The sequence below is a fragment of the Echiichthys vipera genome, assembly GCF_963691815.1.
Source record: "Echiichthys vipera genome assembly, chromosome: X".
NCBI classification, from domain to species: domain Eukaryota; kingdom Metazoa; phylum Chordata; class Actinopteri; order Perciformes; family Trachinidae; genus Echiichthys; species Echiichthys vipera.
Genome location: NC_139825.1, coordinates 34,960,800 through 34,978,007, shown reverse-complemented (window position 1 = coordinate 34,978,007; position 17,208 = coordinate 34,960,800). Strand labels below are relative to the sequence as shown.

Sequence of the window (17,208 nt, the reverse complement as noted above, 5' to 3'; positions counted from 1 at the left end):
ACCCTGAGCCACGGCCGCCCTGGATGGATGATACAATAATAGAAATGCGAGAAATGATATCTAAAAGCTATACACATTATACACATACATAATGTAGCTTATATTACAATTAGGCTTTAATATAAATTAATGCAAATATATTGTGGAAAATCCACTAGTGCACTACTGGAATAGTGTGACTACTTTATATTGTTATTGTTGGACCATTAAATCAAGTATGGTGTGTTGAGTGCTCGGTACCACCTCTCTGTCGCTAGATGTCGCTGGTCCCTGTGTGTAGGGGCTGGTGGGCAGGCAGGGGGGCTGGATGTGGGCTGTTGGAGACTCCAGGGGGGCAGCAGGGTATGTGTGTGCGTGCATGTGTGTGTTTGGGAGTGTGTATGAGGCTCGTCGAGCAGCAGGGGAACTTGAAAACTTCACTGCGTTCAGCGAAAGAGCTGTGGTCGGGGAACCAGCGACTGGGAGCTTGAATCGGCGGCTAACAGTCCAGCTGTGATCGACGGAGGAGGACCGGTCCGGTTCTCAGCAGCGGAACGATTTCCGGCCAACATGGATGATTTAGGTAAGTTCGCTGCCCGTGAACGCAACATTTACACCGCGCGCGCGCGTGTGTGTGTGCGTGTGCATGTGAGTGTGTATTGTTTGCGCAAAAGACACAATGCTGGCGTTAGCTGTATGTTTAACCGACCGAAGGTTCTTTTTTTGTTTTAAAGGAGGTTGTTGTGGAAAAATACTTGCATATGTCCAGGTAGGTTAAGTTGTTTCAGCGCGAGCCAAGAAAGGCCCCGCGTGCTGACATAAGGAAGCACTGGTATCATTGCGATAATCAGCCAAATCAGCGCGTGAGCTGGTATTTGTAAAGTAAAACAAATCGTGTGTGAGAGGACGCATAGCTGTGTCCGGAGCCCTGGCAGTGTTTGTGGGCGAGTTCCTCCACATCACTTAACCAGGCGTGACAGGCTACTGCAGGGCTTCTCTTAACTTTTTCATGCTCAAAACTAATTAAAACGTTTATATGTAGACCACAGGTCATCTGGCATTCAATGCGACACTGACCTATTGAGCCCCTCCTTGTGATTGTCGGGCTTACATAACTGCCTCTCCTGCAGGTGGGACGAAAAAAGCTCGTTTCAGTGATAAAAACAATATAAAACAATCATTAAGGGGCTGATTCCGGTCATTGAGTGAGCTGTAGCCCATTAAAATCCCTATGCAACTACATTTCAGCTTGAATTCAACCCTGATTTCAGCTCATAGTCACCCCAGTGCTGTTTTAGCTCACATGTAGTCCAGGAGAGCATTGCCTGTACAGATGCACACTAGATGACAACTGAAAAATGTAACGCCTGAGGGCAGGTTGTGATGACTGGGAGCGTGTGTAGAGCTCAGCACAGTGTTCCTGGTGCAGGCAGTATGCTGGCTCTCCAGATCCCCTCTGTGATAGTTCCCTTTGCTATATTTTAGCAGTTTAAAATTATCTGTATGTAACACTCTTGTTATATCTTGGTCCTAATAGGACTTCTGCAAACCATGTGGGATCTCTTTCACATGATTTTTCATCAGTGTAGATTAACAAGCAACTATGCAGACCCCCTTCATTGAAGTAGAAGTACAAACAAACAAAACAAAAGGAAACTATGACAGTAACACAGCTTACCTATCAGGATTTCTTTTGTATGCATTGAATGTACAGTTTGTGTTTACGAGGCTTTGAGCTTTAACCGGGCAACTGTAAGGTTAAGTTTAGCAGGACATCCGTGAAATGCATTGAAGGAGTCGGGTTCATTGGGTGCTAAAAAAAACCAACAACACCAGAATGCATTCATAAAGTCAACGATGATAAATGTTTCGTAAAAGCAGTCCAAGAAGTCTCACCCTCTGTGAGCTGCAGCTGCACTTGCTGTCAGATAAGAGATACAGCTCTGCTCTACAGCTGTACGGTATTAACATATCATTCCCTTTCCAGGCAAGGGTAAAGCTTTTTGAACTGGCAACGGTCCTATTCAAAAACATTTTTAGAGTGCAGTGTTTTCGTAGTTGTCACCATCGTGTTTGCTCTACAGCAGCAGAACACCTGGATATATCTAATTTGGGCAAAGAAAACAGCTCTCTGGTTAACATCTTGACTGTGAGAGTGAGACTGTACCAAAAATATTGGTCATTCTATATCCAGTCAATATTTATGGATACCTTCTCAGCTTACGTGGGTGAAGGGCTTTCCTTAAAGTAGCTGCTTAAAAAAGAGTGTTACACAACCCCCTGTAATTATCATGTCACAGGGTAGTAAATTCTGTCATCGTTTTAGCAGAGACCTGTAAAACTGTGGCACACAAACTGGGAGGAATGTTGGCTTGATGCTCTGTGTTGGGATGAGACTCAGAGGGACAGTTTTCCTCCAGCTGTGTATGAAAATTGAAAATGTTTAAATGCAGCAGGGGATCTAAAGAAGCACCTCCCAAAGAGTTGAAAGTGTGGCAGTGCAGGGAGTCATCCACCTCAGACCACATAGAGGACAACGAAACCTACATGTATTTTTAGCAGAGGAGTACTTCTCGAGTGCTGAGGCAGCAGCACCTAGAAACCTTCCACCAACTGCCTCTTCCATCTCTCTTTCCCGTTTCCCTCACTTTTATTGTTCATTTCTAACGCCCCTGTTCCCATATTCCCTCCAACACCGGTGACATAAAAAAGCAGTGACTCTGATAGGCAGGCTTGTTTCCTCCCTAAAAAAATGTCCTTCCTGTGATCCTCACATGTGCACGCTCTCAATTAGGTTTATCCCCATGCTTCCTTCAGAACCAGCCATGGGAGCAGACTAGCGCTGCTCGCAGGCAAGGCATCGGAGGGGATCAGGCCCACATGCAGGGATTGGGCCTCAGCCAAAATTTATCCTTCTTAAACACTGCACTGCCCCACCCTCTCTCTCTCCCCACTCCCCATCATTCCTGTGGCAAACCACATAGGAAGCTGCAGGCAGCAATCTATTGACAGTTTCGAGCTGGCTGAGTTTGCAGGAGAGCAGATTAGCCTTTCGGAAGATCCGGAACAAGAAACATTGTGATGCTTGATAGCTTGCAATTATCAGGTTGTTACTCCAGTCAGTATTGGAAACAGGATACAAAAGCTTTCTTTCTTTATGCTAGACATGTATTCATATCTTTTGTGTCTCATTTTATTTGTGCAATCTTTGCAGTTTAGATACTGTGGCATGTTCTGAGGCAAACTTTCATTGACCTCCCCTGCTCAGCTATCAGCGCTGCCAAGCGTTGCTCCTTGCTTCACTGCTCTGGGCCTGCACCAACAAGACATGAATGTCAAATAGCCTCCAAAGTTAACTTCCTTTTACTGACTTTGATCCGCAGTACCTTTTTCAGTATTTTCTCTTTAACTCTGCAGATTCAGCGACTGCTCTATTTCTCTCTCGCTGGTTTGCTTTACTGTCACTTTAGTGGCATCATTTGAAGTGAAGTGATTCCCCAGAGCCCTGTCAGCACCGCAGCTGCAGCGTTGGAAATGTCACTCATGGAGTGGGTGTGGGCAAAGTCGTTCTTTACTTAATCCAGATGAGATCTGATGTAGCCTAGATACTCAACAGAGTCTAAATTTAGGTTGGTTCATTGTTACACACCAAAAAAGAAACATCAGAGAGCTCATGTGTGGTCATTTGATTTTCTCATACATACTCCTAAAGCCTAACACTGATGTAATTTATGCCTGTGTGGTATTTTTTGGTATTCTTAATAACCTAATTCCCCTTCTGCCCACAAGCAGTACAACCCGTCAATCACTGTTGTTTTCAACAATAGTCAACCTTCTTCTCCATTTGACTTACGTGGTAATGTATCAGGAAATCTACAGTGCATACAGTGTAGTAGCTGGTAAATTAGTTCAAGTCCTGAAGGAATCTCTATGTAGTAATTTTGCACAATGCATAACCCTCGTAGAGTAAGTAACAATGTGTGATTTAGGGGAAATCAGTAGCGGGCAAAATTGCATATACAGTGGGTACGGAAAGTATTCAGACCCCCTTAAATTTTTTACTCTTTGTTAAATTGAAGGCCATGTGCTAAAATCATTTAAGTTCATTTTTTTCCTCATTAATGTACACACAGCACCCCATATTGACAGAAAAACACAGAATTGTAGACATTTTTACAGATTTATTAAAAAAGAAAAACTGAAATATCACATGGACATAAGTATTCAGACCCTTTGCTCAGTATTGAGTGGAAGCACCCTTTTGAGCTAATACAGCCGTGAGTCTTCTTGGGAATGATGCAACTAGTTTTTCACACCTGGATTTGGGGATCCTCTGCCATTCCTCCTTGCAGATCCTCTCCAGTTCTGTCAGGTTGGATGGTGAACGTTGGTGGACAGCCATTTTGAGGTCTCTCCAGAGATGCTCAATTGGGTTCAAGTCAGGGCTCTGGCTGGGCCATTCAAGAACAGTCACAGAGTTGTTCCGAAGCCACTCCTTCGTCATTTTAGCTGTGTGCTTAGGGTCATTGTCTTGTTGGAAGGTGAACCGTCGGCCCAGTCTGAGGTCCATAGCACTCTGGAAAAGGTTTTCGTCCAGGATATCTCTGTACTTGGCCGCATTCATCTTTCCTTCAATTGCAACCAGTCGTCCTGTCCCTGCAGCTGCAAAACACCCCCACAGCATGATGCTCCCACCACCACACTTGACTGTAGGGATGGTGTTGGGCAGGTGATGAGCGGTGCCTGGTTTTCTCCACACATACCGCTTAGAATTAAGGCCAAAAAGTTCTATCTTTGTCTCATCAGACCAGAGAATCTTATTTATCATAGTCTGGGAGTCCTTCATGTGTTTTTTGGCAAATTCTATGCGGGCTTTCATGTGTCTTACTCTGAGGAGAGGCTTCCGTCGGGCCACTCTGCCATAAAGCCCTGACTGGTGGAGGGCTGCAGTGATGGTTGACTTTCTTGAACTTTCTCCCATCTCCTCACTGCATCTCTGGAGTTCAGCCACTGTGATCTTTGGGTTCTTCTTTACCTCTCTCACCAAGGCTCTTCTCCCCCGATTGCTCAGTTTGGTTGGACGGCCAGCTCTTGGAAGAGTTCTTGTCATCCCATACGTCTTCCATTTAAGGATTATGGAGGCCACTGTGCTCTTGGGAACTTTAAGTGCAGCAGAAATTTTTTTGTATCCATGGCCAGATCTGTGCCTTGCCACAATTCTGTCTCTGAGCTCTTCAGGCAGTTCCTTCGACCTCATGATTCTCATCTGCTCTGACATGCACTGTGAGCTGTAAGGTCTTATATAGACAGGTGTGTGGCTTCCTTAATCAAGTCCAAACATTAGAATTAAACACAGCTGGACTCCAATGAAGGTGTAGAACCATCTCATGGATGATCAGAAGAAATGGACAGTACCTGAGGTAAATATACAAGTGTCACAGCAAAGGGTCTGAATACTTATGTCCATGTGATATTTCAGTTTTTCTTTTTTAATAAATCTGTAAAAATGTCTACAATTCCGTGTTTTTCTGTCAATATGGGGTGCTGTGTGTACATTAAAAGGAAAAAAAATGAACTTAAATGATTTTAGCACATGGCTGCAATTTAACAAAGAGTAAAAAATTTAAGGGGGTCTGAATACTTTCCGTACCCACTGTATGACCAAACGTAATGGAAATGCAATACTGAATAACTGGAGCCCTCTTTTTAGTGAAGTCAGTCCAGAATTCGAAGTTCCTTTTATCAAAAATTCCCCTTCAGTTCACTTCCTCTTCACTTGAGCTCAAAAACCTGCCAAGTTGTTGTTGCAAATTACATCTTCGTTAACCCTCGGCTTAATGTGACAAAGGGCAAGCCTGCGCTCAATGATAAGTCTCTTGTGTGCGCATATAAATCACACACCGAATCAGTGTAGCATCCGAAGGCTCGAGAGAATCCTTTGTATCTCCTCCAGCGTTTGTCCATCTGTTTGACTTTAAAATTAAAATGCTGCAGGGCTTTGAAACGTATTGTACATGCACACACACACACACACACACACACACACACACACACACACAAACACACACACACACACACACACACACACACACACACAAAACACACTCCTGATCACAGACTACTGGTGTGAACAGACAGCTCTGAGGGGGAAGCTGACTAAGCAGCGACAGCCTTACCCTCAGCCAACCATCATGTCATCTCTCATGTGCCCGGCACACCATAACAACAGCCTGCAGGGTCTGTATCTGAACAGCTACTGTAGTTTTTTGGATTCAAGAAAAAAATCTGGCTGTGTGGTTTGGATCTGTGTAGTTTTAATTATAGAGCAGCATGTCACACATATGGTATATTTACTGCATGTGTCAGTCATGTTCCCCTGTCCTGCTTTTTGTCAGCTGAACTCAATGCACCCTTTTTATTGGGCAGCTTCTCATCCAGCTGGACACGTTTCATGGCAGGAAGTGCCCTTAGCGACCTCTCTGTTGTAGTGGCAGTCAGGAGGACTCTTTGCTGTTCACCAGCAGAATAGCCTATTGTAGGCCACATACATCATGTTAGTCATACCAACTTGTGGACATGCCTCATCCTGTCCTTTATTTTTGGTGACTTCCTCAATGTGAGCAGAAGGAACTGGTGTAAATCCTGTATTTCTTTCATGCTGTTTTCCATTTTGTTTCCATGCAACCGGACAGTTCATTAGCTTGCTATAGCACGTTGTCAGTGAAGAAATTAAGCAAAACAAGGAAAAAATAAGGTGCAGTTCTCTAACACATTTTGTATATCTCCTATATATGTGTGTAAGCAGCCCTCCGTCATCCCACTGTGCTCTGATGAACTGAGTCCCCGGCAGACTTGTAAAACAGTTTCACACAGAGGCTAAAGATGCCACTGTATCGAATTTTTAAGCAAAATTAGGTTGGTAGCAGAAAAAGGGATTTAACCTCTGTGTTTCAAAAGGTAATTGCTGTTATAATTGTGGTCCTTGACTTGCTGTTGTTGACTGCATATGTTTTTCATATGAATGCACCTGCATGGTTTTTCAGGGTTTCCTCTAATTGGCTCCTAAATGTCATTTTTCTAAGAGGTTGTGTGGTTGGCATGGCTGCAGGCTTAGATAACACATCTCTGTTTTATTAGGAAATGGGTTCATGCCCAGCAGGTCTCCTCTGGCATTTAATTAGTCACTAACACACCGCTGGTACTTCCCTATTTGGGATATAGAGCCATCACAATGAAGGCCTTTGATGAATTGGGACATTGGGAGGTGGTGCACAAGTGAGTGTGCACATGTGAGGGAAAGTGTGTGTGCGTCATATGGCTCATGCTTTATTTGGATTTACAATCAGCATCTGGCTTGTTAAAGGGAATCATTTAGGAAGCCCTATCCAGACCCCACTCGGGTTAATGACAGCATCAGTGATGCTAAGGCCAGGACTACTACTCCAGAGGTTTATAAGGGCTGTTGGCTTAACAAGAGTTTACACACGCACGCACACACACATACATACACACACACACACACACACACACACACACACACACACACACACACACACACACACATATGCAGGTTCTGGCACCCGCCTTGAGCTGACTGTTTTCCAGTGGAATGATTTAGCCTCACAAACCCTCCTCTCCATCCTCTTTCCTCTGTCCTCGACTTGCTGGAGGGGGACAAAGAATAGCCTGTTTCTGGTACTGTGACCTACTTTAACCCAGAAAAGACAGAACCAGACAGAACTGATTAGGGGAAAGGGGAAAAAAAACGGTCCATCTATCTATCCAGCCATCTATTTTCCTGCCATTTAACCAGGTCTTTGTTGTAATTGTAGCAATCTGACAACAAAATCCTAACTCAAGATCCTCTTAATCGCTTTTTCCTGAGCTTTCAACGATCTCATGGTCTCAATCAACAGACAAACTATTTCCAGTTGAAAGCTCCAGCTAAAAATGTGTAAATTGACCTTAACATAAGATATCTTTTGCTCAAATAAAGACAAAAATCACACTAATTAGGCACATGAGTTGTAATTGTGCATGTTTATCTAAATTTACTTGTACACTTTGCAAATAAGAAAAGCTTAAAAATAAAGCATATACAAAAAGTAAATAATGCAATTTTACAATCATTGGTCATGGAGCCTTTGTGATTGTAAATAAGTTCCTTTCAGCATGGGCACAACATGGTGATGTCAAAAATACATTTTGATGTGTACTTTCTACAGAGTTTTTTGCAATTTTAACATATAATTGTAGGGAAAGAAGCGTGGGATCTTTTAAAAATCATACGCAGGATTGCTAAAACTCCATTTCAAATTGGGAAATCACTTCAGTCACAAAGCTCACATTTGCTTTTGCTGCCTTTGAGACCACAGTGGTGTAAACAGTCTGTCTTCCTGTGGTGTGACCTCAGTTACACCAGAAGGTGAAATTGTCTTTCACCGGCAGGGTGGTACCTTTGCAGGACAAGTATTGAAGATTTCCCCCTCAGGCAATATTGCTGAAGGTGCTTTAATGAACGGTAGAACGTCGTCAAAACAGTTCAGTTGCTGTTGTAAAATGACTATTAATGAGACATTCAGGAAACTTGTGTTTTTATTTTGTCTTTGTCTTTGTCGTGTGTATATTTGTTTAAGAGGTTAGCAAAACGCCAAAACCTAACCTGAGCAATCGTTCATATTCTATCTTTAATAAATGTGTACTGCTGGAACATTTTTAAAGTGCTTTCACCACTGCATGCACACAGATGCTCAAAATAACCACAGGGGCAATGTGTAAACCACACAAAAGCTTTTGTGCCCACAAACTACCTCTGTGTTTCTTTGTAAGCCTTTCTCAGTGGAGAATAAAGGAGGGGAGGGAGGTTGGAGCTGGTAAGAGGAGAGGGTGTTTTATCTTTTGACTGGTATTGTTTTAGTCAAAGATATTCTTGTCTCACTGTTTTCTTTCAGTTCTCATAGTCATGCGATATGTTATGCATACACTCAAAAATCTTTGAATTAATGATCAAATGTAATGATTCAGTAGATATTTATTGTCCCTGTGGACAATTGGTTTGCAGCATTAGTTAAAAACACAGCTTACAAGTCATAACAGCACAATTTAAATCAATTACAAAAAATAATTAAAACAAAGTAGTAGTAGAAGTAGTAATGATAAAAATCACGACAATGCAAAAATCTATTCTTTAGAGTAATCATAGATATCATTAGTGGTGAGTATGTTTTGCTCTTGAGCTTCACAAAGTAGCAATTTAAAAGAATAGTAACCTATTGTCAGGCATGTCCAAGATGATGAATGTGAACCTTGCTGTAGATTTGGTTTGGGTGCAATCAAGACATAAAATACTAATTAAGGAATTATGCAAAAACTCACATTATCCAGTTTAGGCATCGATACTCTTACTTTGACCAACATTCAGCGTAGTTTAAGGCAAGACTACTTTAGAATATTATTCACCCTGATGAAGAGATGCTTGATGCTGGAATGGTTGAAAATCCAACAAAAACTAAATGTGCTCAAAAGAACATTTGAAGGATTAAAAGCACTCACAGATGAGACTAGGCTCAGGAGAGATACAGATAATGCTCTTAAATCGCATAAATGGATCTTTACCAAGGAGTGTACCTGAAATAAAACAGTAGATGGTTTTGTGGCAACATGAGCATTTATTTCCTGTCCTACACCATGTAGGTTGCAGCTTTTTTTAATACATATTCTTTGTGGTCAAACACACAGTAAAAAGCAGGGGGAAGCAGACTCATCTCAAAGGCTGAAGGGGTGATACTTTGTGGGTGGAAATGAAAAGAGACGAGGTGTCAGGCTTGTGACTATTTCTGTAGTCAACTGTCACTTGTGTGGGGTGGCTGAGCACTTGTCATAAGGCTTAACTTCATTAAGTACCATCAGTTTTATGATAAGTTTATTTGAAAAGAATTTTTTATTATATCAATAAAAAAGTTGTTGTTCTGTGACAAGCATTGATGTTACCGTGTAATTTGAAAAATAATTACGACATTTTGGGAACTATGCTAGATGAACAAGATCGATAGGCTTCTCTCGTGTATGGAGAAGTTTGAGCCAGGAGGCAGTTAGCTTAGCTTAGCTCAGCTTAGCTTAACGCAAAGACTGAATGGAGGGGGAAATAGCTAGCAAGGCTCTGCCTAAAGTTAAAAAATAAGACACACATCTCAACCTCACTGACTAACATGTATCTCCTGTTTAATCTGTACACAAAAAGAAATATAAAACATTTCCACAAAGAGCTTTCCTAGCTCTTCCCCCTGCAATGAATCCAACCTTTATGCTAAACCAGGCTAATCTATCAACTTCTAATTAGATATTGTGAACCTGCTAGCAAACAGTGTCTTATTTACACATCCATTAGATATACGGAGCGACATTATCGTTAATTTAGATTTTTTTTCCTACTGTTGCTGTGCTCGTACTGCAGTTTAGAATTGTGTAATGTTTTTGGACTTTAGACTGATTACTGGCATTCTTCTGTTTTACAATATTGTATTATAAATAAAATGCTTTTTACTGTTAACTCATAAAGCCTAGGAACCGGGCTTTGACAAGATATAGGCAGGAGTGTAATTTTTCCTAATTTGAAAATTGCCATTCTGACGCAGCGTGATGTCACACCTACTTTAAGTCATAATAATATGACAATTGTCATAATACCGTTAGCAGTGTCTTCCATCAGGAATCACAGTCTGTGTTTAACAGGGGATTCAGTCAGTTCAATTTGCAGTAATTGTATTGAATAGTTTAGAGTGGAGTACAAGCTGCTGTGTAAGCAGTTGTATCCTATGACTTAATTGTAAGTGCGGGCTGTGGCGCCATTTCCATTTAATAGTATTTCTAGCTGTAGCACTTCATTGATCTAAACATAAGGAAACTCCAACCAGGCTTTTCCTTATACCATGTAGAGGTGTAAGAGACAGTAAAGCAAATGTGATGTTGTGCTTAGTACAGGCTGGTTGGGTGGTCTGTAATGTCCTACTGTTGCTTTGACCGGCATGGCCATCTATCATCGTACTGTACGTCTCTGCACCCACAGGTCAGGGTCGGACAGGATGGTATTTATAGTGGGCCTAGATGCCTCAGTCTGTCTGTGATATGTGTGGGCAGCCTGGCTGAGAGGCACCTGTGTGCAGTTTTGTTGTTATACTGTTGCACCTGTGTGTTTGTCGGTTTCTAGTGTGATTTTATTTTTCACTTTTGGTGTCTGGTGAAGCGCTCCTAATGAACACAGGCACAGGCCTTCTGCCATCTAGCACAGGCCCAGAGGGGAGTAAAGTGCAAGTGCATGTGCAATCGTCTTGTTCTGATTTTTTATTTTTCTTCCCCCCTTCTGGTGGAAGCAAAGAGAGGGCTTCGTCTTCTCTGTGATTGTCTGTCAGCATGCGTCACGTTAAAATGCCATCTCTCTCACAACAGAACATGAAATGCTGCCACTGAATACCAACTGGAGGCTGTTCTATACAATAGAGACTGCTCTTACATGTTTGTATAATATTACATTTAGACTCCAAACAGATTATGCACAAAATGTCTTTGGTGACATATTGTTTTCTCCCATCTGTCCACCTTGCCTGTCTTATCACACTTATCTTCTTCAGCTGGTGTGCGGCTCACATTTTTCCCCGCCTCACGTCCTTTCTCTCCTATTTGGAAGACGAGCCGAGGCACGTTAGGAATTCATATCAGCAGGCATGCACCTTGCTACACATCAGGAAAGAAATTAAAGGAATGAGGGTAGGGAGATGCAGAAAGGAGGTCAGAGAATACAGGTAAACTTGCTGCACAGACAGAATCTTTCAGCTGATATTCATGCCATTAGTTTCACTTTGGTGTCAGCGCATATCTCAGGAAATGCCTTGGCATTTATGAACCTCACAGATAAAGCCTGCTCTGTATACCAACCCTTAGAAGAAAAAAAGCCAGGAGTGTGTGCCTGAATCTAACACACGACTCGACATCACCCCCTGCAGGATTTTAAACGCTCTGTTTTGTTGCATTAGGACCCATTCCCTGAAATGAGCCGCTACCAGCGAAAAAACAAACAAACAATGTGTTGAGTAGTAGACAGCATTGATTCACTCTATGCAGTGGTCAGCACTGATAGGGCCTCAAGCAGTGTGTGCGGTGTCGAGCAGGCAGGATGTCCTGTCAGGGATAATGGAGGCTTGCTTCTGTTGACATCCAGGACTTCTATTCATCAAACCTCAGAGAGTAAAAGCAGTGCTCCGGGATTGCTTTACTCATTTATATTTATATTTCATGTTGATTGTTTGAATTTAAGTGCTGATTCAACATCTGTCCTTTCCTTTTGCTGTCCACATACTTGACTCTTAAAAATGGTTTCCTTTCCATACCCTCATTTTCCTGCATCCACCTCCTTTCATCTCTAATTTTCCTGTCTTTTTTATCCCTTCTTCTGCCCACTCCAATCTTCCCAGTCCCCTTTTTTATCTCTCTCTCTCTCTCTCTCCCCCTCTCTTTCCTTCCAGTAATGAGCCTCATGCGGAGCAGCGTTTGTGTAATTAAAATGCACACCATTCATCTGGGAGGAAGGGAGTCTCCTTAATCTGCGTCAACCCACATTTTTGCCTCTGAGGATTTGCCTGCTGCTACACACGCACACACACACTTCACAGTTTCGCTCGCTATCTCTCCCGACACACCCACCGCCATTCCTCATTGTTTGAGCCCAGCTGTGCCCTGCCATGTCACATTTAGTGTTGTGGACATAGAAGTTACCAGAATGCTGTGTTTAATTGAAGTAGGCAGGGTGTTAGATTTGGATGTAGGCTATTTTAGGTAGGCAGAGGTGGATCCTCCTCCCTCTTACAACTGCCTGCTTTTCAGGAACTTGTTCTTTGTTCTTATAATGCATCAAGCAGACATTTCATCCCATATGAAATTAATTCAGTCTGTCTTGCATGCATTTCACAAATTTTCTGTTTAAAATAAACTCAAATAAAGTTATCTCCAAAAGTTCTTGCCTCTTCTTACAAAGGTCAAGAATGATTCAGGAGGCTCATTTTTAACATTGAGTACTGAGGTGTCTCTCCTGAATTCCTTATTTTACTGTAGTTCCATTTTTGGTCACTGGGGAACAAGTCTGTGCTTCGCACAAGAGTCTGTGCGACGGTATGTTGCCTTGGCAGAGGAGGCTGACACACCTCTGTATGTTTGTGTAGTTTGTGGATGGGTCAGAGCATGCCTAGTATGTAGTGTTCAGGGGAAAAAAAGGCACCTTTAGCTGCTAGTTTCTATATTTTATGCTTATCCTCTAAATTATATGACTGTATTCCAACGGCTTTATTGAGGGAAATGAGCTGCTGATTTCAATTACTTACTTCCCCAGACACTAAAGGTAGTGTACAGATCTCCCACAAGCCAACAGCATATGTATTTCATATAGCCTGGGGTTAGTGTTTTAGTGTAACTCTATTTTGGAGCAGCAGATTCTTTTAACCAGGGTTAAAGCCAGTTCAGCTCAAGAGCTAAGTTGATTAACATTTCTTGTGTAAACCATCTGGACTAACATCTGTTGTTGACTGAGGTTTATTCTGACATCAGCAGCAGATATGTGCCGAGGCCTCCAGATAGGCTTATTGTGTATGCAGTATTTCAGAGAAGTATCTGATGAAATCAAAATTATGTTTTGGCCTGTTGTCACTTCATCCTAGATGAATATCTGTTTTCCATTTTTTCTTAATGTGTATAGTTGTAAACCATAATGAAGATTAGAGAGGACACTGTAGACTGAAAAGGTGTGTCCATATCATCCTTTCTCTGTGTTGTGAGTGAAAAATCAGCTGCACCGTGGGAAATGTTGTAAAGAAGAAGTTTTAACCTCTGTGTGTGAAACACAGGAAAACCTCTAACAATACTTTTACAATCTTGCTGACTTCTTCATCTGCTGGCCTGTAGTGTCATGTGAACCTGCCTGGTAGGTTTTTTCATACACCATACTTGGTATGGAATATAAAAATTGACAGTCGCTGCCTCTTTACCTCTTTGGGTATTTTTGTTGTCGTTGCTAAAACCAAGTAAGAGATGAGGACACACACAGAGCTAGCTGCAGTAGTGTAAACAGTGGGCTGTGCTGTGTCCATAATGAAACTCTGTGGAATATGCTCAGGCTTCGCCGCTGTGAAACCTAGTCAACTGGCATGTTAGTCATGCTAATCATGCTAACCACGCTAATGTTAAGTTGGGCCAAGTGGATCTGGTATTGATCTGGCTCTGCTTCCGCTGTGTCTCCTCTCAGTCTGGGAAACACTACAGTCCAAATTACTTATATTGATGATACACTGCTATACCAACATGCATGAGCAGGTTAAAATGTTGAAATGCAGTGGGTCTGATGAAATGTTGTGCTTTTCAAAAGAGATCACATCTTGATAATGTGATCCTTATTGTATTTAAAGACGATATTTAATCTAACATGAAACATAAAAATGTTCTAAATGTGAGTCATGAGTAACCTAAGCAGAGTGTGCACTGAGACTGTGAAGGAGGGGCTGATTACACCTTTATATACCTTTGTGATACCACTCCCTTATTTGGGCATGCCTCTGTTGATAAGAGCTGTGCTTGGCCTCAGCTTTCCTCATTTCACAACATTCTCTTTCACTTGCTGTAACGTGCTCAACCTGCCACAATCCACAATCAGGGACCGTTTTCGTTAGTCATTTTACGTGAGTAGTATCTCTTACTTGAGCTTTCAGGCAGCTAGATTGGATCTGGCATAGCTGTGTGTGTGTGTGTGTGTGTGTGTGTGTGTGTGTGTGTGTGTGTGTGTGTGTGTGTGTGTGTGTGTGTGTGTGTGTGTGTGTGTGTGTGTGTGTGTGTGTGTGTGTGTGTGTGTGTGTGTGTGTGTGTGTGTGTGTGTGTGTGTGTGTGTGTGTGTGTGTGTGTGTGTGTGTGTGTGTGTGTGTGTGTGTGTGTGTGTGTGTGTGTGTGTGTGTGTGTGTGTGTGTGTGTGTGTGTGTGTGAGTAACCCGCTGCCATTAATTTAAACACCTCCTTCTCCTCTCTACCCTGACCCTGTCCTCCGCTCTCAGTTGCCCCACTCTCCCCACTCCTCATCCTCCTCCTCCTCCTCGTCTCTTATGCTGATGGTAAAGTTAAGAAAGGCAGTTCCTGCCTGGCAGACAGTCTGTTTGGGTTGCCCTCTTCCTCCTCCACTTCTTCTTCTTCTTCTTTCTCTGTATCATCTCCTCTTGCCTGGGTGGTCTTGTCTTTCCTAAGGTACGTCTCATCTCCAATCTGCTTTAGCTATGGTTTTGTCTTTCTTGCCCTGCTGCTTATATTCTAGGATGGAGCTTTGGAGTGGTTGGTGTTTGGAACATCTTAGCAATGCTGGCAATATTCAGTATAATCTACAGCATATTAAAAACCTCACAATGAAGCGCAGTTTGAGTCAATTTCAGTGACTTTCTCTGTGATTAGAAATATGAAACTTGATTGCACTTGCTCTGTACCTTTGCTGTTTTTAGCTATGGTGTATTTGGTTTTGTTTAGAATTTTATATTAGTTTAGGAACTTTATTTTGACAACGCCATTATCCTTAACAGCCTTAAATGTATTGGTTTAATGGAAAATATGTAACATATAAACATGTATTTTGCATTAATATCTTATTCATAAAATACTTTTCTTGTTAGAGTAAGTTTACTTAGGTATGGGTTTTATTTTTCTAGGTGAAAGTCTGTCAGAGAAACTAAACACTGCTGTGGTGAGTGAGCGTGCTAAAATAAGCCCAACTATTCAGTAATACAGTCTGTTCTCTACATAATGTTATGTGTTTTTCTACCTGCTGGCTAAGACTGCTAAATTAGTAGTTGTTTTCTTGGCCCGAGTGATGGTACCTGTTGTTGTGTAAAAGGTAAATATGAGTATGTATACCTGCTTGCAGACTTAGCGACTCTTGGATTTAAGACATGTCAACACTCCAGGCAGACGAAGGTCAATGAGTAACCAAAGGAGTGGCTATGACAGTCTGTATGATTCAACTTTCACAACTGCACTTCCCCTGATGCCAGTGCACACAGGCTTAGTTTTGACCGATGGCAAAAAACGCTGTAATTATTTGTTCCTGTGTGTATGCAAACAGAACTGGGGATGACTTTTACATTGCTATACTGTCCTTTCACCCAACCCTGTCTGTGAATATAATTAGGTTCAGACCTGTGATGATGATGATGATGATGATGATGTTTTGTATTTCTGCAGATGCTTTGTTGGCGGACCTTGAGTCCACAACATCCCACATTTCTAAGCGTACGCTCTTCCTGTCTGACGAGACTGCCTACTCCTTCCCTGTCGGGGGGCAGACCCAGCAAGACCCCTGCTCTCCCCCCCAACTCCCACCCACTCCCTCTGAGCTAAACGGGCTTGAAGAAACAGAGGTAAATGCTTACATTGACATTATTGTGTATACCCCATAATTATTCAATATAAACAATGTTTAATAAAAGTTTGCATGGTCTTCAGAATACTCTAGTGACTTTACTTCTTCTCTTTAGTCCTTCAGCTCAGCTCAGAGAAGTCCCTGGTCTAGAGATAGCAGCAGTCCAACTCCACCCATTGGTGAAGAGGACCACGTATACAGGTAGAACTTGGAATCATGTTCATTGTATCAACAGTATATAAACAGTCTCACTATAACTACTTGGGAACACTTGGTGAATATAGATAACCTTTTGGCGGATTTTTGTAAAAGACCGTTACCATATTTGGCTTAATATAGGGAGGACATTCAATTTGAGAACGTAATGAACTGTGTAATCTATTTAGGACACACACAAAACATTAGCTAGAAATCTCCTTTTGGAGTTTGACCCATCTGTGAGGCAGAGACAATCTCAAATGTGATGCCAGGGTCAAACTATAGCAACACTCCCAGTCCATAGCTCTGTTGAGGATAAATATTGGTTCTTGTCTCTACTCTGTACAGTTTCCCTAATAAGCAGAAGAGTAGTGAGTCATCAACTGTTGCCATGAACTCAGCATTGGGCAGCAACCTGTCTGAGCTGGACCGCCTGCTGTTGGAGCTCAACGCTGTGCAGCAAAGCACCCCTGTCTTCCCCACAGAAGGTACACAAAAAGGTTACTTCACAATTTATAAAATGCTGTCTTATGCTTCTTGGATTTCACTACCTAATGTGGCATTTTTGTGATATAACACAGGGATGTATTTTAATGTTT

At 42.1% G+C, this 17,208-nt stretch overlaps 1 protein-coding gene across 5 annotated transcripts in view; it reads left to right on the top strand.

Moving 5' to 3' along the window:
- The first annotated feature begins 374 nt into the window (after nucleotides 1–374).
- LOC310965423 (paxillin-like) overlaps nucleotides 375–17,208 on the top strand; it is a 28,247-nt gene continuing 11,413 nt past the window's right edge. For all 5 annotated transcript variants that reach the window (XM_083939016.1, XM_083939013.1, XM_083939015.1 and 2 more), the window contains exons 1-4: nucleotides 375–562; nucleotides 16,234–16,409; nucleotides 16,527–16,612; nucleotides 16,958–17,097. In XM_083939016.1, the coding sequence (XP_083795142.1) occupies nucleotides 550–562; nucleotides 16,234–16,409; nucleotides 16,527–16,612; nucleotides 16,958–17,097 (415 nt within the window). In that variant the 5' untranslated portion in view covers nucleotides 375–549. The remainder of the gene's footprint in view (nucleotides 563–16,233; nucleotides 16,410–16,526; nucleotides 16,613–16,957; nucleotides 17,098–17,208) is intronic.